Here is a 26282-nt window from a genome sequence, read left to right as displayed (position 1 = left end):
AGCTTATCTTCAACTGGCTGTATTATCATCTCTTATCTTACATTGGTCTGTTTCCCACTGTATGTAATTTAATATTATATAACTGCTTACTGTGGGGGTAATGTTCCTTTATCATAAAAATCTCCCTAAAAATGATTAACCACAAAAATGTGCCTTCAACTCCATTTACCTTTCCTGGCTATGTTGAGACTCCAACTTTATTCAACATAATCCTATATTATCCTATCCTATATATTCAAATTGGCAAATGGGAGGGCCAGCAGACCTGAGACCGCTCAGCCATAACCTCAGTTCTCAATGCAGCTGCGTCCAAATATGGAGTGTGTTGTCTAATTAAAATTTGGGCATTTAGCAGGCTTTAATCCAGAGTGATTTACAGTAAGCAAGAACAACACAAGGTAATAAATACATCAAATGCATAGATAGTCATTTAGGATCATGTAGATCTCATGTAATGAAATTATTATTATTATTAGCTTAACCAAAGGGCAGGCCAGTTTACAACTCCAATGAATTTATTTGCCATTTGGCCGATGCACTCATCGAGAGTGAATTACAAGTGCAAGGTCAGAGTAAAAGTTCAGAACATGTTATCATTCTTTTTGGCACATAGCCATAGGTTATTGTGGCATACAATTGTCACTCCACCCTTCACCCATGCAGCTTCAACCATGACTAGTCAAAACTGACGTACTTAAAACATGTGTAAGACTACAGGCCTTGTAAAGCTGTCTGGTTCTTTTACTGGAAATCACAAGGGGGAGGAGCACAGCTGACTTTTTTCCCACAAACATTTGAGCCTGACCTCAGACAGTGTTGTGCCTGCAAGAGGAGAGTCATGGGCGTCCTGCTGTCGATCCTGTTTGCTTTGCTGGCCTGTCTACTCGGAGGGTTGTATTATCTAGGGGCATTCCGTCAGCGCCGCCCCGGAGAGCCACCTTTGGATAGGGGACCTATCCCCTGGCTGGGCCATGTCCTAGAGTTTCGCAGGGACACAGCAAAGTTTCTGGAAAGGATGAAGCAGAAGTATGGGGACATTTTCACAGTACAGCTGGGAGGGTTTTACTTCACGTTTCTCATGGACCCCCTGTCCTTTGGGGGTTTTGTTAAGGAGGCTCGCACAAAACTAGACTTTAACAAATTTGCACGACATCTGGTAGCCAGAGTGTTTGGATATGAATCATCTCCGTATGAGCACAATTTTCTCCAGGTGACTAACAACAAGCACCTAATGGGAGATGGATTGTCGGTAATGACCCAAGCCATGATGAGTAATTTGCAGAACCTAATGCTGCACAGTGTGGGTTCAGGACATGATCAAAAGGACTGGGTGGAGGATGGACTATTTATGTACAGCTATAACATCGTCTTTAGGGCTGGATACCTTGCTCTGTTTGGCAACGAGACCCCCCAGGGGCCAGGGGGCTTGGAGAAAGCCAAAGAGATAGACAGACTCAAATCCAATGCTCTGTTTTATGAGTTTCGCAAATACGACCAGCTCTTTCCCAAACTAGCCTACGGCGTGCTGCCACCTGGTGAGAAGAGGGAGGCAGAGAGGCTGTTGAAACTGTTCTGGAGTACTCTGTCGGTGCAGAAGGTCAAGGCTAAGGACAATATCAGCGGCTGGGTGTGGGACCAGCAACAGCTGAGGGAGGAGCATGGGATGAAGGAGTCTATGCAAGACCGGTACATGTTCCTCCTCTTGTGGGCATCCCAGGGCAACACAGGACCGAGTGCCTTTTGGCTGCTCCTCTACCTCATGAAGCATCCCGAGGCCATGAAGGCCGTCAAGGCAGAGGTAGAGGAGGTTCTGCGAGAAACTGGGCAAGAAGTAAAGTGTGGTGGTCCTCTCATCGACCTGACTCGAGACATGCTGATGAGAACACCAGTCCTGGACAGTGCCGTGGAGGAGACCCTCCGACTGTCTGCCGCACCTGTCCTCACCAGAGCTGTGCTTCAGGACATGACCCTGAAGATGGTGGATGGACGTGAGTACGCCATTCGTGAGGGTGACAGAGTGGCTCTTTTCCCTTACACAGCTGTTCAGATAGACCCAGAGGTACACCCTGATCCCCTTTCATTCAAATACGACCGCTTTCTAAACCCAGATGGGAGCAGGAAAACAGATTTTTACAAAGCAGGGAAGAAGCTGAAGTATTATAACATGCCGTGGGGAGCTGGGGTCACCATGTGTCCTGGGCGATTCTTTGCCACCAACGAGCTGAAGCAGTTCATTTTCCTCGTGTTGATATACTTTGACTTTGAGCTGAAAAAGCCAGATGAGGAGATGCCTGATTTTGACACCAAACGATGGGGTTTCGGATCCATGCAGCCTAGTAGAGACATTCAGTTCCGGTACAGGCTTAGATTCTAATTGTAGAAGTCACAAAAGTGCCATCTCTCTTTGTCCACTCTTGCTTTATAAAATGAATCATGCTAGATTGATTGCTGTATACCGTACTGGCTTTTTTGCACATTCTAATATTGATAAACCTCCCTTGTTCTTTTTGTTTAGTATGCTCATCGCCAATATTATATGGGATCAGATACAAGGCATGCTGCTTTTTGTTTTCACAATTATTACACTTTGCACTTCAGTTAGAAAGCCATGCAATGCTGTAAACGGTACAAAAGTTTGTGTATTCCTAAATAATAAAATATGTAAATCCGCAACAGTAATCATTCAAGGTTTTGTGTCATACAGACATAATTGGAAAGTATCTCGTTATATGCAGTGGAGCATAAGGTAAATTCAGAGGATTGTGGAAGCAACACAATTGTAAAATACAGTATGATAATCCAATTTAGATCCAACATACAGTATTCAGTGGATTTCAACTGGTGGTCCATGGACCACTGGTGGTCTGTGAAGATATTGCATGTGCTCACTGACCATGCATTCCAAGAAGAGACTGACATGGACCACCAGTTGAGAAACGGTGCACCATGCACATGGCATTCATGGTGAAGATGACACGTCAATGTTGTAATTTCCTGGAAAGTCCGAAGTCAAGAAGTTCCACAGAAAAGAGAGTTAGAATCTCAAGAAAAGGGGAATTTTATATTATTATTATTATTATTATTATTATTATTATTATTATTATTATTATTATTATTATTGTAATGTTTTGTCTGTTTTTGGTGGTGTTATGTATTTGGTATCGCCTGTTGTACATTGAACTGTATTTTGTCTTGACACAAATTTGGTCAAATAAAATAAAAAATAAACTATTACATTAAAAAAGAGAAACAAATATTTGTCTGCTCGCTCATACATACGTTCCAAAACAGTAAGCTATATCAGTTAACATGTGTTTAATAAATAAGTAAAGTTTTGATAAAGTAAGAGAACAGCATTTAAGTTCATGAAGAAATATGAAAAATCCTGAACACTGCACTGCTCTTGCAGCCAGCATCCATGATGCATTATTCAAGCATGGACGTTTTCGGTCCCAGTTTGCCCCTTCATCGAGACTCGAGTGTCTCTTAATCTAGTAATAAATTCATAGGATATATTGTGTACGTGTTCTTTTTGGCAAACGACACAGTCATGCAATGCCTATAATGTAAGGGAGGGGGGAGGGGGGGGGGGGGTTGTGCTTACAGTGCTTATAGCACAACGGCCTGTATGAGCAGAAATTAACACTGTTTTTGGAGGTGAGACTCGATCGTGAGAGCATGTTATCATTCTTTTTGGCCCATAGACATATTTGTGACATCATAAAATTATCCTGTCATGGTAGAACCAGCTGTAATCTAGTAAGAGACTGGTGACACGCTTTGATCTCCGCAAAGCGGGTGCCTATGGGCGATAGTTCCATACATTGCTCCTATGGCTGGAACTATTCCATTGAGATAGAATGAGCACTTCTGCATTCCATTGTTACAATGAGAGTCAACGGGAGTGTCATTACTCTAATTACTAGATTACACTGGGTAGAACTAGGAACTTTAATAAGCTATTAAGCGTCGCTGCATCGACGGACGCAGACCGGAATTACTTAGCTTGGTCGCATATTTATTCATTATGATGCACAATGACACACCTCGATAACAACTCCCCACCAGTAGGTGGTGGCATAAGTCCAACACTGACAACACACACAGCTTCAAGCTTCAACCTGACCTTACAGCAATATTGAAAACACCCGTGTAAAACTATAAGGTAAGCCTATAAAAGCTAGCTGGTTTTTAATTACTGAAATCACAAGGGAGAGGAGCACAGTTTGTTTTTTCCCCCCACACATGAAATTTGAGCCTAACGGCCCTGACCTAATCAGACCATGTTGTTTGCACTGTTGCAAGAGGAGGGAGTCATGGGCGTCCTGCTGTCGATCCTGTTTGCTTTGCTGGCCTGTCTACTCGGAGGGTTGTATTATCTAGGGGCATTCCGTCAGCGGCGCCCGGGAGAGCCACCTTTGGCTAGGGGACCTATCCCCTGGCTGGGCCATGCCCTAGAGTTTCGCAGGGACATGGCAACGTTTCTGGAGAGGATGAAGCAGGAGTATGGGGACATTTTCACGGTACAGCTGGGAGGGTTTTACTACACGTTTCTCATGGACCCCCTGTCCTTTGGGGCTGTTTTTAAGGAGGCACGCACAAAACTAGACTTTAAAATATATATTAGCCAGGTGTTATACAGAATGTTTGGATATGAATCAACTGAGTATGAGCAGACCTTTCCCCACAGCAAGTACCTAATGGGGGATGGATTGTCGGTAATGACACAAGCCATGATGAGTAATTTGCAGGACATAATGCTGCATAGCCTTGGTGATGAGCAAAATGACTGGGTGGAGGGTGGACTATTTATGTACAGCTATAACATCGTCTTTAGGGCTGGATACCTTGCTCTGTTTGGCAACGAGACCCCCCTGGGGCCAGGGGGCTTGGAGAAAGCCAAAGAGATAGACAGACTCGAATCCAATGCTCTGTTTTATGAGTTTCGAAAATATGACCAGCTCTTTCCCAAACTGATCTTTGGCGGGCTGTCACCTGGTGAGAAGAGGGAGGCAGAGAGGCTGTTGGAACTGTTCAGGAGTACTCTGTCGGTTCAGAAGGTCAAGGCTAAGGACAATATCAGCGGCTGGGTGTGGGACCAGCAACAGCTGAGGGAGGAGCATGGGATGAAGGAATCTATGCAAGACCGGTACATGTCCATCATCTTGTGGGTATCCCAGGTCAACACAGGACCCGGTGCCTTTTGGCTGCTCTGCTACCTCATGAAGCATCCCGAGGCCATGAAGGCCGTCAAGGCAGAGGTAGAGGAGGTTCTGCGGAAAACTGGGCAAGAAGTAAAGCGCGGTGGTCCTCTCATCGACCTGACCCAAGACATGCTGATGAGAACACCAGTCCTGGACAGTACTGTGGAGGAGACCCTCCGACTGTCTGGCACAGCTCTACTACACAGAGCTGTGCTTCAGGACATGACCCTGAAGATGGCGGATGGACGTGAGTACGCCATTCGTGAGGGTGACAGAGTGGCTCTTTTCCCTTACACAGCTGTTCAGATAGACCCAGAGGTACACCCCGAGCCCCTTTCATTCAAATACGACCGCTTTCTAAACCAAGATGGGAGCAGGAAAACAGATTTTTACAAATCAGGGAAGAAGCTGAAGTATTATAACATGCCGTGGGGAGGTGGGGTCACCATGTGTCCTGGGCGATTCTTTGCCACCAATGAGCTGAAGCAGTTCATTTTCCTCATGTTGATATACTTTGACTTGGAGCTGAAAAAGCCAGATGAGGAGATGCCTGATATTGACATCAAACGATGGGGTTTTGGAGCCGCTCACCCTAGCAGAGACATTCAGTTCAGGCACAGGCTCAGATTCTAATCCTATAAATCACAAAAGTGCCATATCTCTCATTGTTCACTTTTGCTTGATAAAATGAATCATGTGAGAATGATGATCTGTACTGGCTTTTCTTATAACTGTAATCTGTGTCTTGATGAACAACATTGTTTGTACATTATGATATTAATAAACTTTTCTACTGGAAGCTATAGACCGTGTACCTTCTTCATCATTGTACGTGGATTTATTTTCCTCTGAGTGCTTATCCCTCTTGGACTTTATATATATATCAACTCCATTTTTGTTTATACGATATTCTGCCCATTGCGAATATAAATGTATTTGACAGGGACAATTGTCCCCTGTGCAGTAAAACATTGCACATCTATGAACTGTTTCAGTGGTGGAGGTGCAAGTCCATTTAAGATCTTACAAATGAGACAAGCATCTGCTAAATGTCTGAAGCTGTCAAAATGAAATGAGCTGTACTTTTGAACCATATGGCAATGGTGGTAAATAATAATTGGGCTTTTGGTCAAGTGTTTTTAATGTCTAAAGTGATTCTATGGGTTGTAAAGTTACGCTGCTTTTTGTTTTCACAGTTATTGCACTTTGCACTTGCCATGATATTATACAATCATACAATGCTCAAAATGGTACAAAATAGTTATCATGCTGTTTCATTTATGGTATTCTGTTTTTACGATTCCTAAATCTGTAAATCTGCAACAGTAATCATTCAAGGTTTTGTCATTTGGGTTAGTGCATGTTAACTCTTTTTCTAACTTTTTGTGTATTTTTATTTTGTGCTTTACAGTGAGTGTGAATGAAGTGTGACTGTGCGCTCCGTTTGGTGGTGGTGGTGAAACTATTACATTTCCCCTCACCTCCCTCACTCCCTGGCTTCCTCCTGTGTAGACACCACTGCACCCCTGACTGTACCGGTAATATTATGAAGCTATAGTGACTGATGACATTTTAACCTCTTTTCTGATACATGTTGTAGTCATCCCCTTTAAAATAGGTTGTTCAAATGCATTTCTAACCTGATGACCCTTCCTTTTTTAAAAGTATAAGTATTCTCATTCTGCCCTGAGCCTGCCCTGAGCCTAAATAAAGTATTATATTTTTGTACTGGGAAAAACACGTCTCAGCTCCTCTTTATTTAAACCTGTGGCTGGGTATTCAGGTGTATTGTGCATTAAATTATATTCTCTGGGTGAAAGTCCCAGGGTGGCGTATACTCTGGTATTCTGTTTCAGGGCCTAAGTGCCCTGCCGGCTGCCGCCCTGGTCACACAAGCAACACCATAAATTAAGCTTGAGAATCCGGGTTAGATCCAACATACTATAGGCCTTTTTTATTGGCCTAAAATATCGTCTATATACAATACATTAATGAATCCACATGCTACTTAAAGCATAAGGAAAGTTTGAAATTGTTGCCTTATATACAGTAGAATGATAATGGTTGGGTCACCCCTGTAAAGCAAAATTGTTTAATACCAACAGCCAGTCAGCAAGTGGATTCATGTGTATATAGACAATATTTTAGGCCAATAAAAAAGACTATATATCACATTTCTGAACCCTAACTGCCGGACTATGGTAAAAGTTCAAGTAGGCCACGGGCATGGAATATGTTCATGAATAAATATTCATGAAGAAAAATCCTGCACACTGCTATTTTCATGAATCGGTACCATTGTCCTAAGTCCGTAAAATGTTTATATTTTTGTATTCCTACATGTCTCTAGTTTATATTTTGGTATGATGACTCTTCCAAATCAGTAGCTTAGTGCCAGTTATCGCCAGTTATGTGACCACACCATAGACAACCTATATAAGGCAACATTTTTCAAATTTCAAGCATGTGACGTGCCAAACTAGGGATTTTTCATGATTCTGAATCCATTCAAAGCATTAGTTTTACACAAAAAACAGTCCTTGGGCAAAAAAACATCCATAGCCGTCATCACAAATGTGGGCAAGTACCTAATATGGCCGAATTTAGGCCAAGGAGTGTTTTTCGTGCAAAACTAATGCTTGGAATGGATTCAGAACCATGAAAACCCCCTAGTTTCTTGCAATAGTGCACAAACTATGCTTTGAATGTTGCACAGTGAAGGCAGTGAGGCACACACACACACGGACGGAGTTCAAAACATACTCTCTCCCCATGCCTTTGGCCTGGTGGAGACAATAATGTGTTACATGTCTTCAGTTATTTTCCAGAAGCGATTACTTTACAAAAGGTCTCAGTCATTCAGAAATAGTGTTTGTTCATGAGCTGGTCACTGAGCTCTCATTGACATTCTGCAACTTCCAGGTGTAGTTTGGCTCCCATGAAAGCATCCATGAAAGTGTCATGGCGCAGCCCTGTCACATGACCATGTCCTTTCCTTCTCAAAGCTTCCTTGAACCTGACTAGAGGTGTAATCACTAATCAACAAGAGTATTGAAAACACCTGTGTAAAACTATAAGCCTAAAAGCTAGCTGGTTCTTAATTACTGGAAATCACAAGGGAGAGGAGCACAGTTAGTTTTTCCCCCACACATGAAAGTTGAGCCTGACCTGATCAGACCATGTTGTTTGCACTGTTGCAAGAAGAGAGTGTCATGGGCGTCCTGCTGTCGATCCTGTTTGCTTTGCTGGCCTGTCTACTCGGAGGGTTGTATTATCTAGGGGCATTCCGTCAGCGGCGCCCGGGAGAGCCACCTTTGGCTAGGGGACCTATCCCCTGGCTGGGCCATGCCCTAGAGTTTCGCAGGGACATGGCAACGTTTCTGGAGAGGATGAAGCAGGAGTATGGGGACATTTTCACGGTACAGCTGGGAGGGTTTTACTACACGTTTCTCATGGACCCCCTGTCCTTTGGGGCTGTTTTAAAGGAAGCCCGCACAAAACTAGACTTTAAAATATATATTATCCAGGCGTTATACAGAATGTTTGGATATGAATCAATTGAGTCTGAACAGACCTTTCCCCACAGCAAGTACCTAATGGGGGATGGATTGTCGGTAATGACACAAGCCATGATGAGTAATTTGCAGGACCTAATGCTACATAGCCTTGGTGATGAGCAAAATGACTGGGTGGAGGGTGGACTATTTATGTACAGCTATAACATCGTCTTTAGGGCTGGATACCTTGCTCTGTTTGGCAACGAGACCCCCCAGGGGCCAGGGGGCTTGGAGAAAGCCAAAGAGATAGACAGACTCGAATCCAATGCTCTGTTTTATGAGTTTCGCAAATATGACCAGCTCTTTCCCAAAATGCTCTTTGGCGGGCTGTCACCTGGTGAGAAGAGGGAGGCAGAGAGGCTGTTAGGACTGTTCAGGAGTACTCTGTCGGTGCAGAAGGTCAAGGCTAAGGACAATATCAGCAGCTGGGTGTGGGACCAGCAACAGCTGAGGGAGGAGCATGGGATGAAGGAGTCTATGCAAGACCGGTTCATGTTCATCATCTTGTGGGCATCCCAGAGCAACACAGGACCCAGTGCCTTTTGGCTGCTCTGCTACCTCATGAAGCATCCCGAGGCCATGAAGGCCATCAAGGCAGAGGTAGAGGAGGTTCTACGGAAAACTGGGCAAGAAGTAAAGCGCGGTGGTCCTCTCATCGACCTGACCCAAGACATGCTGATGAGAACACCAGTCCTGGACAGTGCCATGGAGGAGACCCTCCGACTGTCTGCCGCACCTCTACTACACAGAGCTGTGCTTCAGGAAATGACCCTGAAGATGGCGGATGGACGCGAGTACGCCATTCGTGAGGGTGACAGAGTGGCTCTTTTCCCTTACACAGCTGTTCAGACAGACCCAGAGGTACACCCCGAGCCCCTTTCATTCAAATACGACCGCTTTCTAAACCCAGATGGGAGCAGGAAAACAGATTTTTACAAAGCAGGGAAGAAGCTGAAGTATTATAACATGCCGTGGGGAGGTGGGGTCACCATGTGTCCTGGGCGATTATTTGCCACCAATGAGCTGAAGCAGTTCATTTTCCTCATGTTGATATACTTTGACTTGGAGCTGAAAAAGCCAGATGAGGAGATGCCTGATATTGACATCAAACGATGGGGTTTTGGAGTCGCTCACCCTAGCAGAGACATTCAGTTCAGGCACAGGCTCAGATTCTAATCCTATAAATCACAAAAGTGCCATATCTCTCATTGTTCACTTTTGCTTGATAAAATGAATCATGTGAGAATGATGATCTGTACTGGCTTTTCTTATTAACTGTAATCTGTGTCTTGATGAACAACATTGTTTGTACATTATTTATAATATTAATAAACTTTTCTACTGGAAGCTATAGACCTTGTGTACCTTCTTCATCATTGTACGTGGATTTATTTTCCTCTGAGTGCTTATCCCTCTTGGACTTATATATATATATATCAACTCCATTTATTTTTTACGATATTATGCCCATTGCCAATATAAATGTATTTGACAGGGACAATTGTCCCCTGTGCAATAAAACATTGCACATCTATGAACTGTTTCAGTGGTGGAGGTGCAAGTCCATTTAAGATCTTACAAATGAGACAAGCATCTGCTAAATGTCTGAAGCTGTCAAAATGAAATGAGCTGTACTTTTGAACCATATGGCAATGGTGGTAAATAATAATTGGGCTTTTGGTCAAGTGTTTTTAATGTCTGTAAAGTGATTCTATGGGTTGTAAAGTTACGCTGCTTTTTGTTTTCACAGTTATTGCACTTTGCACTTGCCATGATATTATACAATCATACAATGCTCAAAATGGTACAAAATAGTTATCATGCTGTTTCATTTATGGTATTCTGTTTTTACGATTCCTAAATCTGTAAATCTGCAACAGTAATCATTCAAGGTTTTGTCATTGGGGTTAGTGCATGTTAACTCTTTTTCTAACTTTTTGTGTATTTTTATTTTGTGCTTTACAGTGAGTGTGAATGAAGTGTGACTGTGCGCTCCGTTTGGTGGTGGTGGTGAAACTATTACATTTCCCCTCACCTCCCTCACTCCCTGGCTTCCTCCTGTGTGGACATCACTGCACCCCTGAGTGTACCGGTAATATTATGAAGCTATAGTGACTGATGACATTTTAACCTAGTTTCTGATACATTTTGTAGTCATCCCCTTTAAAATAGGTTGTTCAAATACATTTCTAACCTGATGATGACCCTTCCTTTTGTAAGTGATTAAAGTAAAGTATTCTGCCCTGAGCCTAAATACAGTATTATATTTTTGTACTGGGAAAAACACGTCTCTGCTCCTCTTTATTTAAACCTGTGGCTGGGTATTCAGGTGTATTGTGCATTATATTATATTCTCTGGGTGAAAGTCCCAGGGTGGTGTATACTCTGGTATTCTGTTTCAGGGCCTAAGTGCCCTGCCGGCTGCCGCCCTGGTCACACAAGCAACACCATAAATTAAGCTTGAGAATCCGGGTTAGATCCAACATACTATAGGCCTTTTTTATTGGCCTAAAATATCGTCTATATACAATACATTAATGAATCCACATGCTACTTAAAGCATAAGGAAAGTTTGAAATTGTTGCCTTATATACAGTAGAATGTTAATGGTTGGGTCACCCCTGTAAAGCAAAATTGTTTAATACCAACAGCCAGTCAGCAAGTGGATTCATGTGTATATAGACAATATTTTAGGCCAATAAAAAAGACTATATATCACATTTCTGAACCCTAACTGCCGGACTATGGTAAAAGTTCAAGTAGGCCACGGGCATGGAATATGTTCATGAATAAATATTCATGAAGAAAAATCCTGCACACTGCTATTTTCATGAATCGGTACCATTGTCCTAAGTCCGTAAAATGTTTATATTTTTGTATTCCTACATGTCTCTAGTTTATATTTTGGTATGATGACTCTTCCAAATCAGTAGCTTAGTGCCAGTTATCGCCAGTTATGTGACCACACCATAGACAACCTATATAAGGCAACATTTTTCAAATTTCAAGCATGTGACGTGCCAAACTAGGGATTTTTCATGATTCTGAATCCATTCAAAGCATTAGTTTTACACAAAAAACAGTCCTTGGGCAAAAAAACATCCATAGCCGTCATCACAAATGTGGGCAAGTACCTAATATGGCCGAATTTAGGCCAAGGAGTGTTTTTCGTGCAAAACTAATGCTTGGAATGGATTCAGAACCATGAAAACCCCCTAGTTTCTTGCAATAGTGCACAAACTATGCTTTGAATGTTGCACAGTGAAGGCAGTGAGGCACACACACACACGGACGGAGTTCAAAACATACTCTCTCCCCATGCCTTTGGCCTGGTGGAGACAATAATGTGTTACATGTCTTCAGTTATTTTCCAGAAGCGATTACTTTACAAAAGGTCTCAGTCATTCAGAAATAGTGTTTGTTCATGAGCTGGTCACTGAGCTCTCATTGACATTCTGCAACTTCCAGGTGTAGTTTGGCTCCCATGAAAGCATCCATGAAAGTGTCATGGCGCAGCCCTGTCACATGACCATGTCCTTTCCTTCTCAAAGCTTCCTTGAACCTGACTAGAGGTGTAATCACTAATCAACAAGAGTATTGAAAACACCTGTGTAAAACTATAAGCCTAAAAGCTAGCTGGTTCTTAATTACTGGAAATCACAAGGGAGAGGAGCACAGTTAGTTTTTCCCCCACACATGAAAGTTGAGCCTGACCTGATCAGACCATGTTGTTTGCACTGTTGCAAGAAGAGAGTGTCATGGGCGTCCTGCTGTCGATCCTGTTTGCTTTGCTGGCCTGTCTACTCGGAGGGTTGTATTATCTAGGGGCATTCCGTCAGCGGCGCCCGGGAGAGCCACCTTTGGCTAGGGGACCTATCCCCTGGCTGGGCCATGCCCTAGAGTTTCGCAGGGACATGGCAACGTTTCTGGAGAGGATGAAGCAGGAGTATGGGGACATTTTCACGGTACAGCTGGGAGGGTTTTACTACACGTTTCTCATGGACCCCCTGTCCTTTGGGGCTGTTTTAAAGGAAGCCCGCACAAAACTAGACTTTAAAATATATATTATCCAGGCGTTATACAGAATGTTTGGATATGAATCAATTGAGTCTGAACAGACCTTTCCCCACAGCAAGTACCTAATGGGGGATGGATTGTCGGTAATGACACAAGCCATGATGAGTAATTTGCAGGACCTAATGCTACATAGCCTTGGTGATGAGCAAAATTACTGGGTGGAGGGTGGACTATTTATGTACAGCTATAACATCGTCTTTAGGGCTGGATACCTTGCTCTGTTTGGCAACGAGACCCCCCAGGGGCCAGGGGGCTTGGAGAAAGCCAAAGAGATAGACAGACTCGAATCCAATGCTCTGTTTTATGAGTTTCGCAAATATGACCAGCTCTTTCCCAAAATGCTCTTTGGCGGGCTGTCACCTGGTGAGAAGAGGGAGGCAGAGAGGCTGTTAGGACTGTTCAGGAGTACTCTGTCGGTGCAGAAGGTCAAGGCTAAGGACAATATCAGCAGCTGGGTGTGGGACCAGCAACAGCTGAGGGAGGAGCATGGGATGAAGGAGTCTATGCAAGACCGGTTCATGTTCATCATCTTGTGGGCATCCCAGAGCAACACAGGACCCAGTGCCTTTTGGCTGCTCTGCTACCTCATGAAGCATCCCGAGGCCATGAAGGCCGTCAAGGCAGAGGTAGAAGAGGTTCTACGGAAAACTGGGCAAGAAGTAAAGCGCGGTGGTCCTCTCATCGACCTGACCCAAGACATGCTGATGAGAACACCAGTCCTGGACAGTGCCATGGAGGAGACCCTCCGACTGTCTGCCGCACCTCTACTACACAGAGCTGTGCTTCAGGAAATGACCCTGAAGATGGCGGATGGACGCGAGTACGCCATTCGTGAGGGTGACAGAGTGGCTCTTTTCCCTTACACAGCTGTTCAGACAGACCCAGAGGTACACCCCGAGCCCCTTTCATTCAAATACGACCGCTTTCTAAACCCAGATGGGAGCAGGAAAACAGATTTTTACAAAGCAGGGAAGAAGCTGAAGTATTATAACATGCCGTGGGGAGGTGGGGTCACCATGTGTCCTGGGCGATTATTTGCCACCAATGAGCTGAAGCAGTTCATTTTCCTCATGTTGATATACTTTGACTTGGAGCTGAAAAAGCCAGATGAGGAGATGCCTGATATTGACATCAAACGATGGGGTTTTGGAGTCGCTCACCCTAGCAGAGACATTCAGTTCAGGCACAGGCTCAGATTCTAATCCTATAAATCACAAAAGTGCCATATCTCTCATTGTTCACTTTTGCTTGATAAAATGAATCATGTGAGAATGATGATCTGTACTGGCTTTTCTTATTAACTGTAATCTGTGTCTTGATGAACAACATTGTTTGTACATTATTTATAATATTAATAAACTTTTCTACTGGAAGCTATAGACCTTGTGTACCTTCTTCATCATTGTACGTGGATTTATTTTCCTCTGAGTGCTTATCCCTCTTGGACTTATATATATATATATCAACTCCATTTTTGTTTATACGATATTATGCCCATTGCCAATATAAATGTATTTGACAGGGACAATTGTCCCCTGTGCAATAAAACATTGCACATCTATGAACTGTTTCAGTGGTGGAGGTGCAAGTCCATTTAAGATCTTACAAATGAGACAAGCATCTGCTAAATGTCTGAAGCTGTCAAAATGAAATGAGCTGTACTTTTGAACCATATGGCAATGGTGGTAAATAATAATTGGGCTTTTGGTCAAGTGTTTTTAATGTCTGTAAAGTGATTCTATGGGTTGTAAAGTTACGCTGCTTTTTGTTTTCACAGTTATTGCACTTTGCACTTGCCATGATATTATACAATCATACAATGCTCAAAATGGTACAAAATAGTTATCATTCTGTTTCATTTATGGTATTCTGTTTTTACGATTCCTAAATCTGTAAATCTGCAACAGTAATCATTCAAGGTTTTGTCATTGGGGTTAGTGCATGTTAACTCTTTTTCTAACTTTTTGTGTATTTTTATTTTGTGCTTTACAGTGAGTGTGAATGAAGTGTGACTGTGCGTTCCGTTTGGTGGTGGTGGTGAAACTATTACATTTTCCCTCACTCCCTGGCTTCCTCCTGTGTGGACATCACTGCACCCCTGAGTGTACAGGTAATATTATGAAGCTATAGTGACTGATGACATTTTAACCTAGTTTCTGATACATTTTGTAGTCCTCCCCTTTAAAATAGGTTGTTCAAATACATTTCTAACCTGATGATGACCCTTCCTTTTGTAAGTGATTAAAGTAAAGTATTCTGCCCTGAGCCTAAATAAAGTATTATATTTTTGTACTGGGAAAAACACGTCTCTGCTCCTCTTTATTTAAACCTGTGGCTGGGTATTCAGGTGTATTGTGCATTATATTATATTCTCTGGGTGAAAGTCCCAGGGTGGCGTATACTCTGGTATTCTGTTTCAGGGCCTAAGTGCCCTGCCGGCTGCCGCCCTGGTCACACAAGCAACACCATAGATTAAGCTTGAGAATCCGGGTTAGATCCAACATACTATAGGCCTTTTTTATTGGCCTAAAATATCGTCTATATACAATACATTAATGAATCCACATGCTACTTAAAGCATAAGGAAAGTTTGAAATTGTTGCCTTATATACAGTAGAATGTTAATGGTTGGGTCACCCCTGTAAAGCAAAATTGTTTAATACCAACAGCCAGTCAGCAAGTGGATTCATGTGTATATAGACAACATTTTAGGCCAATAAAAAAGACTATATATCACATTTCTGAACCCTAACTGCCGGACTATGGTGAAAGTTCAAGTAGGCCACGGGCATGGAATATGTTCATGAATAAATATTCATGAAGAAAAATCCTGCACACTGCTATTTTCATGAATCGGTACCATTGTCCTAAGTCCGTAAAATGTTTATATTTTTGTATTCCTACATGTCTCTAGTTTATATTTTGGTATGATGACTCTTCCAAATCAGTAGCTTAGTGCCAGTTATCGCCAGTTACGTGACCACACCATATACAACCTATATAAGGCAGCATTTTCCAAATTTCAAGCATGTGACGTGCCAAACTAGGGGTTTTTCATGATTCTGAATCCATTCAAAGCATTAGGGCCGATTCATACTCCTGTTTCGGCGCTGTAGTGCCGAAATGATTTCGGGGGGATCATTAGGGGGGATGATAACAGACCTGGAAAGGTCTGTTATCATCCCCCCGAACCCTCCAAACTGGGGTCCCACAGGGATCGGTTCTTGGTCCCCTCCTTTTCTCACTGTACACTAAATCCCTTGGCACTATCATCTCTGCTCACAATATATCCTATCACTGCTACGCCGATGACACACAACTGTTTCTATCCTTCCCCCCCTCTGCCACTCAGGTGGAAGAGCGCATCACCGCATGCCTGGCTGACATCTCACAGTGGATGTCCTCCAACCACCTCAAACTGAACCCAGACAAGACTGAGCTTCTCTTCTTCCCAGCTAAGTCCTGCCCTATGCGGGAGCTAACTATCTCCATAGACAACGCCCTGGTAACGTCTGTCCCAACAGCCAGGAATCTTGGTGTTGTCCTGGACAGTCAGCTCTCGTTCAAAACTCACATCACAGCTGTCACTCGATCCTGTAGGTTCACACTCTATAACATACGACGAATTAGACCGTTCCTCACCCAGGAATCAGCCCAGCTCCTAATCCAGACAACAGTCTTGTCAAAACTTGACTATTGTAACTCCCTCCTTACTGGCCTACCAGCATGTGCACTTAAGCCTCTCCAGCTGATCCAAAATGCTGCAGCTCGCTTGGTCTTCAACCAGCCAAAATTCTCACATGTCTCCCCCCTGCTCCGCTCCCTCCACTGGCTCCCGGTCGCTGCCCGCACAGAATACAAAACCCTGATGCTGGCATTCAAAGCAACCAAAGGTATGGCTCCCCCATATCTTGCAAGTATGATCGAACCCTACAAACCCTCCCGCTCACTCAGATCAGCCAACGCAGGGAAGCTGGAAGTACCCTCACTAAAAACGCCGGGACAACGCTCCACACGTCCCAAACTCTTCTCCCTTCTGGCTCCAAAACTGTGGAATGCACTTCCCATTGCAGTCAGAACTGCAGCATCACTCCCAATCTTCCGCCGTAGTCTGAAAACCCACCTTTTCAGACTCCATCATGGCCCATAGCACTTACCCCACCCCCTTAGATAGCAATTCTAGTAGTCATAGCACGTCATAGTACATATGTGTAGCATAGTAGTATAGATGTATAGCTTATATGTATAGTTTCATTATAGATATTCCACTGTTACTTTCTTAGCTACGCATGTTTCATGATAAATGTCTTTATGTGATGTATTCCCATGCTTTTGTTCTTGCTTAATGTAAGTCGCTCTGGATTAAGAGCGTCTGCTAAATGCCTAAATTGTAAATTGTAAATTGGCTCGTCAGAAATTTTCAGTAGCACCGAAGAGCCGACTTTAGGACGGTACCCGCCCCCCCGAACCTCAAATGACGTCAAATTGTAGGCTCTACAGCGCCGAACCGACTTTTATTCGGCTCTAAAATAGGAGTATGAATCGGCCCTTAGTTTTACACGAAAAACAGTCCTTGGGCAAAAAAACATCCATAGCCGTCATCACAAATGTGGGCAAGTACCTAATATGGCCGAATTTAGGCCAAGGAGTGTTTTTCGTGCAAAACTAATGCTTGGAATGGATTCAGAACCATGAAAACCCCCTAGTTTCTTGCAATAGTGCACAAACTATGCTTTGAATGTTGCACAGTGAAGGCAGTGAGGCACACACACACGGACGGAGTGCAAAACATACTCTCTCCCCATGCCTTTGGCCTGGTGGAGACAATAATGTGTTACATGTCTTCAGTTATTTTCCAGAAGCGATTACTTTACAAAAGGTCTCAGTCATTCAGAAATAGTGTTTGTTCATGAGCTGGTCACTGAGCTCTCATTGACATTCTGCAACTTCCAGGTGTAGTTTGGCTCCCATGAAAGCATCCATGAAAGTGTCATGGCGCAGCCCTGTCACATGACCATGTCCTTTCCTTCTCAAAGCTTCCTTGAACCTGACTAGAGGTGTAATCACTAATCAACAAGAGTATTGAAAACACCTGTGTAAAACTATAAGCCTAAAAGCTAGCTGGTTCTTAATTACTGGAAATCACAAGGGAGAGGAGCACAGTTAGTTTTTTCCCCACACATGAAAGTTGAGCCTGACCTGATCAGACCATGTTGTTTGCACTGTTGCAAGAAGAGAGTGTCATGGGCGTCCTGCTGTCGATCCTGTTTGCTTTGCTGGCCTGTCTACTCGGAGGGTTGTATTATCTAGGGGCATTCCGTCAGCGGCGCCCGGGAGAGCCACCTTTGGCTAGGGGACCTATCCCCTGGCTGGGCCATGCCCTAGAGTTTCGCAGGGACATGGCAACGTTTCTGGAGAGGATGAAGCAGGAGTATGGTGACATTTTCACGGTACAGCTGGGAGGGTTTTACTACACGTTTCTCATGGACCCCCTGTCCTTTGGGGCTGTTTTTAAGGAGGCCCGCACAAAACTAGACTTTAAAAGATATGTTAGCCAGTTGTTATACGGAATGTTTGGATATGAATCAACTGAGTATGAGCAGAACTTTCCCCACAGCAAGTACCTAATGGGGGATGGATTGTCGGTAATCACACAAGCCATGATGAGTAATTTGCAGGACCTAATGCTGCATAGCCTTGGTGATGAGCAAAAAGACTGGGTGGAGGATGGACTATTCATGTACAGCTATAACATCGTCTTTAGGGCTGGATACCTTGCTCTGTTTGGCAACGAGACCCCCCAGGGGCCAGGGGGCTTGGAGAAAGCCAAAGAGATAGACAGACTCGAATCCAATGCTCTGTTTTATGAGTTTCGCAAATATGACCAGCTCTTTCCCAAACTGTTCTTTGGCGGGCTGTCACCTGGTGAGAAGAGGGAGGCAGAGAGGCTGTTAGAACTGTTCAGGAGTACTCTGTCTGTGCAGAAACTCAAGGCTAAGGACAATATCAGCGGCTGGGTGCGGGGACATAAACAACTGAGGGAGGAGCATGGGATGAAGGAATCTATGCAAGACCGGTTCATGGTCGTCCTCTTGTTATCCCAGGTCAACACAGGACCGAGTGCCTTTTGGCTGCTCCTCTACCTCATGAAGCATCCCGAGGCCATGAAGGCCGTCAAGGCAGAGGTAAAGGAGGTTCTGCGAGAAACTGGGCAAGAAGTAAAGCGCGAAGACCTTCTCATCGACCTGACCCAAGACATGCTGATGAGAACACCAGTCCTGGACAGTGCCGTGGAGGAGACCCTCCGACTGTCTGGCACACCTCTACTACTCAGAGCTGTGCTTCAGGACATGACCCTGAAGATGGCAGATGGACGCGAGTACGCCATTCGTGAGGGTGACAGAGTGGCTGTTTTCCCTTACACAGCTGTTCAGACAGACCCAGAGGTATACCCTGAGCCCCTTTCATTCAAATACGACCGCTTTCTAAACCCAGATGGAAGCAGGAAAACAGATTTTTACAAAGCAGGGAAGAAGCTGAAGTATTATAACTTGCCGTGGGGAGCTGGGGTCAGCATGTGTCCTGGGCGAATATTTGCCACCAATGAGCTGAAGCAGTTCATTTTCCTCATGTTGATATACTTTGACTTGGAGCTGATAAAGCCAGATGAGGAGATGCCTGGTATTGACATCAAACGAGGGGGTTTTGGAGCCGCTCACCCTAGCAGAGACATTCAGTTCAGGTACAGGCTCAGATTCTAATCCTATAAATCACAAAAGTGCCATCTCTCATTTCAGGTTTGATTGATAAAATGAATCATGTGAGATTGATTGCAGTACTGGCTTTTCGTATAACTATATATGTATTTTGATAAACAACATTGTTTGTACATTTTAATATTAATAAACTTGCATCCCCCCCCCCCCTTGAATAAACCTTTCTACTGGAAGCTATAGGCCGTGTACAGACTGCCTTTCTTCATCATTGTACATGGACTTTTGAGGGTGTATATACAGGTTTAATGTTTGTTTTTAGTTCAATGTTCGATTTAAAAACGCCATTGACAATGAATGGAAAATGTACGTCATATTGTCCCTCATGACGTCATATTGTCTCTTTATTGTTAATGGCATTTAATGTTTGTTTTGGCACCGTTTGTTTTAGATAGCCATTACATCACCTAATCAACTAGCCCCTCTAGGGACCCCCTCGGTTAAGCTCTTTTCATCGCTTCCTCGTAGCCGTAGGGTCCCTTTGTATTTCTTCCACTCTCTATGGTACACAGATGTACATACCCTCCGTTCATGCCATGCTGTGCTCCGCTTAAGTGGTGGTGAGATGTTTCAAAGATTCATAAAACTGCTATACGAGACAACGGAAACATGGGAGCCGTTAAGTATTTTTAATCTTTTTTTTCCTTTTTTTTTCCAGTTTTGGCTGCTCTGAAACATCTCACCACCACTTAAGCGGAGCGCAGCACGGCATGAACGGAGGGTATGTACATCTGTCTACCATAGAGAGTGGATGAAATACAAAGGGACCCTATTAAGCGATGAAAAGAGCTTAACCAAGGGGGTTCCGAGAGGGGCTACTAATCAACATGAGTTAGAATGAATATATTAGCGCCCCTCACTTTACACGGGTGTGATTTTTCTTTTCCCCCTCGAGATGCGAGTGATTATCCCTCTTGGACATTATTTCTAATATTTATCAACTACTTGTTTATACAGTATTATGCTCATTGCCAATATAATAATGGAATTGGATACAAACAGTCACATGGTGCTCTTTTTTTCCACAGTTTGAAACTTGCCAATTGCCATACATTCATACAATGCTGTAAAGTGTAAATGGTACAAAATAGTTATCATGCTGTTTCATTTATGGACTGGTATTCTGTTTTTAGTTTTTACGATTCCTAAATCTGCAACAATGAACAGATTGAACCTTGAATGAATATTCAAGGTTTTGTCATTAGGTTAAGGGCATGTTAACTCTTTTTCTAACTTTTTGTGTATTTTAACCATATTTTTGTGCTCTACAGTGACTGCACTGTGCACTTGTTTGGTGGAGGTGAAACTATTACATTTCCCCTCACCTCCCTCACTCCCTGGCTTCCTCCTGTGTGGACACCACTGCACCCTTGACTGTACCGGTAATATTATGAAGCTATAGTGACATTTAACCTAGTTTCTGTTGTAGTCATCCCCTTTTAAAATCGGTTCAAATACATTTCTAGCCTGATGACCCTTCCTTTTTTAAGTGATTAAAGTAAGGATTCTGCCCCCTCTCTGCGCCCCTTTATTTAAACCTGTGGCTGGATATTCAGGTGTATTGTGCATTATATTAAACTCAAGGTTATCCGGGCTTAAGTGTCCTGGTCACACAAGCAACACCATAAATTAAGCTTGATAATCCAGGTTATATCCAACATACTATATTCAGGGGGTTTTCAACTGGTGATCCCTGGACCACCAGTGGTAAAAGTTAAAGGTTTGGATAAATTACGGGAATGGAATATGTTCATGAAGAAATATTAATGAATAAAAATCCGGCACAGTGCTCTTAGTGCATGGGTCAACACTGATATTTCAATGAATTGGTAACACCTAAGGTGACCGTAAAAAACAATTTCATATACTTTCCCTACATGTCTCTAGTTTATATTTTGGTATGATGACTCTTCCAAATCATTAGCTTAGTGCCAGTTACTGTAGGCCTATATGTGACCACACCATAGACAACCTATAAAGGCAACATTTTCCAAATTTCATTATGGTTTAAGTAGCATGTGACGGGTCCAACTATGGGGTTTTCATGATTCTGAATCCATACCAAGCATTCGTTTTGCACAAACACTCCTGAGGGCTAAAAACGGCCATAGCTGTCATCACAAATGTGAAGAGGTCATCAAAAATGTGATGAGGCCATCACATTTGGCGTTCACTTCAAGGGAAAAGGCTCGCTCAACTCAGTCTTTTAAAGGTTCAGGCATGTGCTGGGTGCACTCTCAGTCATAGTAAGAGTCTTGTTTAATAATGTTGAGGATCTGCAACAGTAGTCAATCCAGATCAAACGTGTTACGGCGCGCAGGCCTTCGTCAGTGTCAGAATTGTTCAGTGTTAAATTAAAAAGGACTATACAGCCGTATAGTATAGCCGCCTCATTATTAAAAAGGCTTACATAATGGTGAACATGCATATGTCTCATTTCAACTCACAGAACATTACAAAAAGGATAATCGTAAACAGTTTAACACCAATTCCTTTAGGAAATACAGTATTTAAGAAATGGATCCAAAATGCTTCGAAAGAACTGTCTAATGATCAGTCTATAGTTATCCGTAGTAGAGCTGATAAAGGAGGTGCTCTAGTCCTACAGGACAAAGAATCCCATACACACAAATAAAAAGACAACGTTAGCAGATTATTATCCTACTATTAAATTAAAAGTACATTAGATAAAGCTTTGTCTGATCAACTTATTTCTAAAGAAGAGTACAAATTCATGGTATGAACACCCTGTCTACTCTACTTTACACTCTGCCTACAATTCACAAGAGTTGTACAGTACCTGTTCCAGGGCGCCCCATAGTGGCGGGTAATGGTTCTCTAACAGACTGAACCTCTCTCTCAGTATGTCGATTTTCATATGAACCCATTTCGACCTGAGGACGATTCTACAAATGTCTTCTAAATTCTGACAGTTTAAAAAAAAAAACCTATGTTGGTGGTTTTCAAACATTTTCATGTCAAGGACCCCCAAAAATATATGAAATTGGCTGCCGACCCCCATCTGAAAATATGTTGTTCCATGGACCAGAAGCAAAGATTTGAGTTAAAAACCTTCGCTCTGAAAGAAAATATATTCAAAGATTTGCACTACATTTTCATGATATTTCAAAAATAGCAGACCTACAAGCTTGTAGATCTGCTATTTTTCAATAGCTAAAGTATAACATAATGCTTAAAACACCAAAAGGGGTTCCCGCCCAAAATGTAAAGACTGGTATTTATTTTAAACTGCCCTCTTATTTGAGAGACACCACCGATTTTCGGAATAAGTTAAATTCTATCAAGGACATAACGGACTCAGATATTTTACTATGGATACTACGCTATGGATGTAACTATAGTCTGTACACAAATGTACCTCATAAACAAGGGATAATTAAAAGCCCTTTGATATTATATGCAGTCAAGAGACGACCAGGCACTTGACCACTGATTTGGTCATGGACTTAGCTAACGAGGTTCTTACTAAGAATTATTTTAAATTTGATAATGTAGTTTACCTTGGGCAGCCCATTCTCTCCAAACAATGCAAATCTGTTCATGGGAAAATTTGAGGAAGACTTTATATATAATATATAATCCTTTCAAGGCTTACATAAAATGTTGGTTTAGATTTATTAATGAGATCTTTTTTGTTTTTAAACCTACCTTCTATGAACTTTTCCCTCGAAGCTATAGTCCTGAAACAGTGTCATTCTTAGGGCCGATTCATACTCCTATTTTAGAGCCGAATAAAAGTCGGTTCGGCTCTGTAGAGCCTACAATGAATGGACTAGGACTAGCTTCGAGGTGAAAAGTTCATAGAAGGTATTATTAATTATTAAAAACTAAAAATATGTCATTAATAAATCTAAACAGACAGACAACTGTGTACCGTATAGAAATAACTATCTTCACTATACTCAAGCTATCACTCCTCTTGTAAGTCCAGAGTTAATCAGTTGGATAGAACCGGTCTCCTAACTAAATCGCCTTCCGACTCAACAGGTCAAAGAATAGTTTTGTCATTTTCTCCTATTTCTCAACATAATATTAAACATACAGTTAAAAAGCATGGGCATATACTCTCCAGTGACCCTAATATAAAGGTAAAACATTTTCCACTCCTCCCATCTTTGCAATCAAAAGGTCCAAATAGAACCTAATAGACAAACTAGTTAAAAATTATACTTACAACCTCAACATTTCATGTCCTCACTACCCTCAGGTAACTTCCCCTGTAATATCTGCCTTAATTGCAACGCCATGATTAAAGGAGAGGATGTTTTACATCCTCACACAGGTAAAAAAAAGAAGGGATAATCACTTTGCAGAACGAAAAATGTTATCTATCTCCTTAAATGTCCCTGTGGCTTTTGCTATAAAACTAAAAGATAATAAGAACCAGAATCACTGAACATAAAAGTAATATCAGAACAAAAGATGAAAAAGCCCCCATAGCCAGACACTTTAACAGTACTGGACATGATATATATGTACCCTGAGGTTTCAAGGCATAGAATATATTAACCCCTTTAACAGAGACCGGTTATTATTGCAACGTGAAGCATTTTTTATCCATTTCTTAAATGCTGTATTTCCTAAAGGTCTAAATGAAGAATTGGTGTTAAACTGTTTTCTATATGATTATCCTTTTTGTAATGTGGATTCTGTGAGTTGAAATGAGACGATAATTATTTCTTATAATAATATGAATGTTCACTATTATGTATGCCTTTTTAATAATGAGACACGCCTGTATAGTCCTTTTTAATTGAACAGAAATTCTATATAACCATGTCATTTCCGTTGCTATGCAAATTCTGACACAGACGAAGGCCTGCATGCTGAAACCTTAGTATAGGAGTATATAGGCCGAAACGCGTTTGTCTGGATTGACTGCTGTTGCGGATGCTCAACATTATTAAACAAGACTCTTACTACGACTGAGAGTGCAGATTTTATTCTCTTTCTATATGTCATCACATTTGGGCAAGTGAATAAATTACACATAGCTGAATAGGATGGGGCAGGTCTACGCTCCTGTATTTGTATAATAATCAGTTGGTAGTTGGAGTGCCAGATATATTCTGTGGTGGTACATGATGAGAAAGTCTTATAAACCTTGCATAGTTGTGATGTCACGCATGACAATGGAACAATGGAAAAAGAAAGATAAGAGACAAAACAATCATGTACCTTATACCTGTACCGTACGACGTACGTACATGATGAGTGATTAGATAATGATAAAGGGCATGACAGGATTGAAAGGAATTAATGCTGCGTCACAACTAGTTTTATGCTCCTAACTTTGATCAGAGGTGAACAAACTTCTGGTGTTGAGATTGGAGATTGTGGACCCCCAGGCTGTGGATCAAGGGTTTCCACTGATTATGATTGTGGAGGCTTATGGTTATATATTGTTACACTTTGAAACACTTTCGGTGGAAACCTTTTTCAGCTAGCTTTCCCTGCCCAATTCTGCCCTCATTTGCTGTTTTTACGGCACCATTTTCCACTTTAAATCATAAATAAAATGGGCCACAGACATAGACAAGTTTTGCCACACGTATCCGTGTAAGGACATGTTGATGACCCCTGGTTACACAGCATGTCATTATTTTATCACAACCTGAAGGACTGTGTCACTATCTGCTCCTGCTAAGGTGGCGACCATCTTGAAGAAATGGTCGTCATCTTGAATGTTTGCGTAGCCAGCGCCTTTTTCAATAAGAGTGGCCCTTAGACAGTAATTGTGCCAAATTCCATTCTTCCTTGTATCACAATCTGAAAGATTATGTATATCACTATCTGCTCCGCTAAGGTGGTGGCCAATGGCCATGTTGAACAAAATGGTCACCATCGTGGAATTTTGAGAGGCCAGTGCCTTTTCCCATAAGAGTGGCCCTTAGATTGTATTTGTGCCAAATGTCATGCTTGCATCAAAGTGAATGATTCTTATGAATTTTGCCATTAATCTGCTCCGCTAAAGGGGGATCTCTGAATAACAAAGAATAGGACGTATACCAGCACACATAAATGTTGCTCCTCATTTTGACGGTCTTGAAAACAAACATTTTAACATCACAAAGTTTGTATGTGGTCAAAACACTTGGGAGTCCGTATAGCCAAATACCGGTAAATATTAATTTGGCGGTCCTTGACATGAGAGAGTGTGATAAACAGATGAACAAACACTTTCTGTTAACCCATGGCTTACAATATTTGACTTTCTGAAGAGAAGAGAAAATAATGAACTCTAACACAGTTTTTAATATTAAAAAGCATTTGTTGTCTCCTGCAATAGTGCACAAACTATATGCTTTGAATGTTGCACAGTGAAGGCAATTTAAAATGCAAATAATCCATCTGACACAAGACTGGAATTACCGTCAATCAATCAAGTAATAAATGCAATTTATATAGTGCTGACTGCTGACCAAATCAAGTTGTCTCAAGACACTTTACACGTAAAGCAGGTCCGGATCTCTACCGAGACCCAACATTCCCCCAAGCGCTTGGCAACGGTGGCAAGAATAAGAAAAACCTTTTACGGGAAGAAACCTCGAATTAGCTGGAAAACGAATGGAAAAATCCACACAACCAACAAATCCTGCATGTGCTCTTGCACACGGGCACACACACACACACACACACACACACACACA

At 42.4% G+C, this 26282-nt stretch overlaps 5 protein-coding genes and 1 long non-coding RNA gene across 6 annotated transcripts in view; all 6 read left to right on the top strand.

Annotated features, from left to right (window-relative positions):
• LOC308325602 overlaps positions 1-26282 on the top strand; it is a 276903-nt gene that overhangs the window by 24228 nt on the left and 226393 nt on the right. The gene's annotated exons all lie outside the window — the stretch shown is intronic.
• On the top strand, positions 839-3135 carry LOC308325524 (7-alpha-hydroxycholest-4-en-3-one 12-alpha-hydroxylase-like; the record flags this gene model as incomplete). Its single annotated transcript, XM_080778047.1, has 1 exon — positions 839-3135. The coding sequence occupies one exon, from the start codon at positions 839-841 to the stop codon at positions 2372-2374; it is 1536 nt and encodes a 511-aa protein (XP_080634173.1). The 3' UTR covers positions 2375-3135.
• On the top strand, positions 4317-5837 carry LOC308325560 (7-alpha-hydroxycholest-4-en-3-one 12-alpha-hydroxylase-like; the record flags this gene model as incomplete). Its single annotated transcript, XM_080778093.1, has 1 exon — positions 4317-5837. One exon carries the CDS (start codon positions 4317-4319, stop codon positions 5835-5837), a length of 1521 nt encoding a protein of 506 aa, XP_080634219.1.
• LOC308325080 (5-beta-cholestane-3-alpha,7-alpha-diol 12-alpha-hydroxylase-like) lies at positions 8417-9937 on the top strand (the record flags this gene model as incomplete). The annotated part of the gene is made up of 1 exon (XM_080777487.1): positions 8417-9937. The coding sequence occupies one exon, from the start codon at positions 8417-8419 to the stop codon at positions 9935-9937; it is 1521 nt and encodes a 506-aa protein (XP_080633613.1).
• On the top strand, positions 12520-14040 carry LOC308325024 (5-beta-cholestane-3-alpha,7-alpha-diol 12-alpha-hydroxylase-like; the record flags this gene model as incomplete). The annotated part of the gene is made up of 1 exon (XM_080777402.1): positions 12520-14040. The coding sequence occupies one exon, from the start codon at positions 12520-12522 to the stop codon at positions 14038-14040; it is 1521 nt and encodes a 506-aa protein (XP_080633528.1).
• LOC308325026 (7-alpha-hydroxycholest-4-en-3-one 12-alpha-hydroxylase-like) lies at positions 18079-19599 on the top strand (the record flags this gene model as incomplete). Its single annotated transcript, XM_080777404.1, has 1 exon — positions 18079-19599. The coding sequence occupies exon 1, from the start codon at positions 18082-18084 to the stop codon at positions 19597-19599; it is 1518 nt and encodes a 505-aa protein (XP_080633530.1). The 5' UTR covers positions 18079-18081.

The sequence above is a fragment of the Protomyctophum bolini genome (genome assembly GCF_963924005.1).
Source record: "Protomyctophum bolini genome assembly, chromosome: 12".
Taxonomy (NCBI): Eukaryota; Metazoa; Chordata; class Actinopteri; order Myctophiformes; family Myctophidae; genus Protomyctophum; species Protomyctophum bolini.
This window is presented reverse-complemented; position numbering and strand designations above follow the sequence as displayed.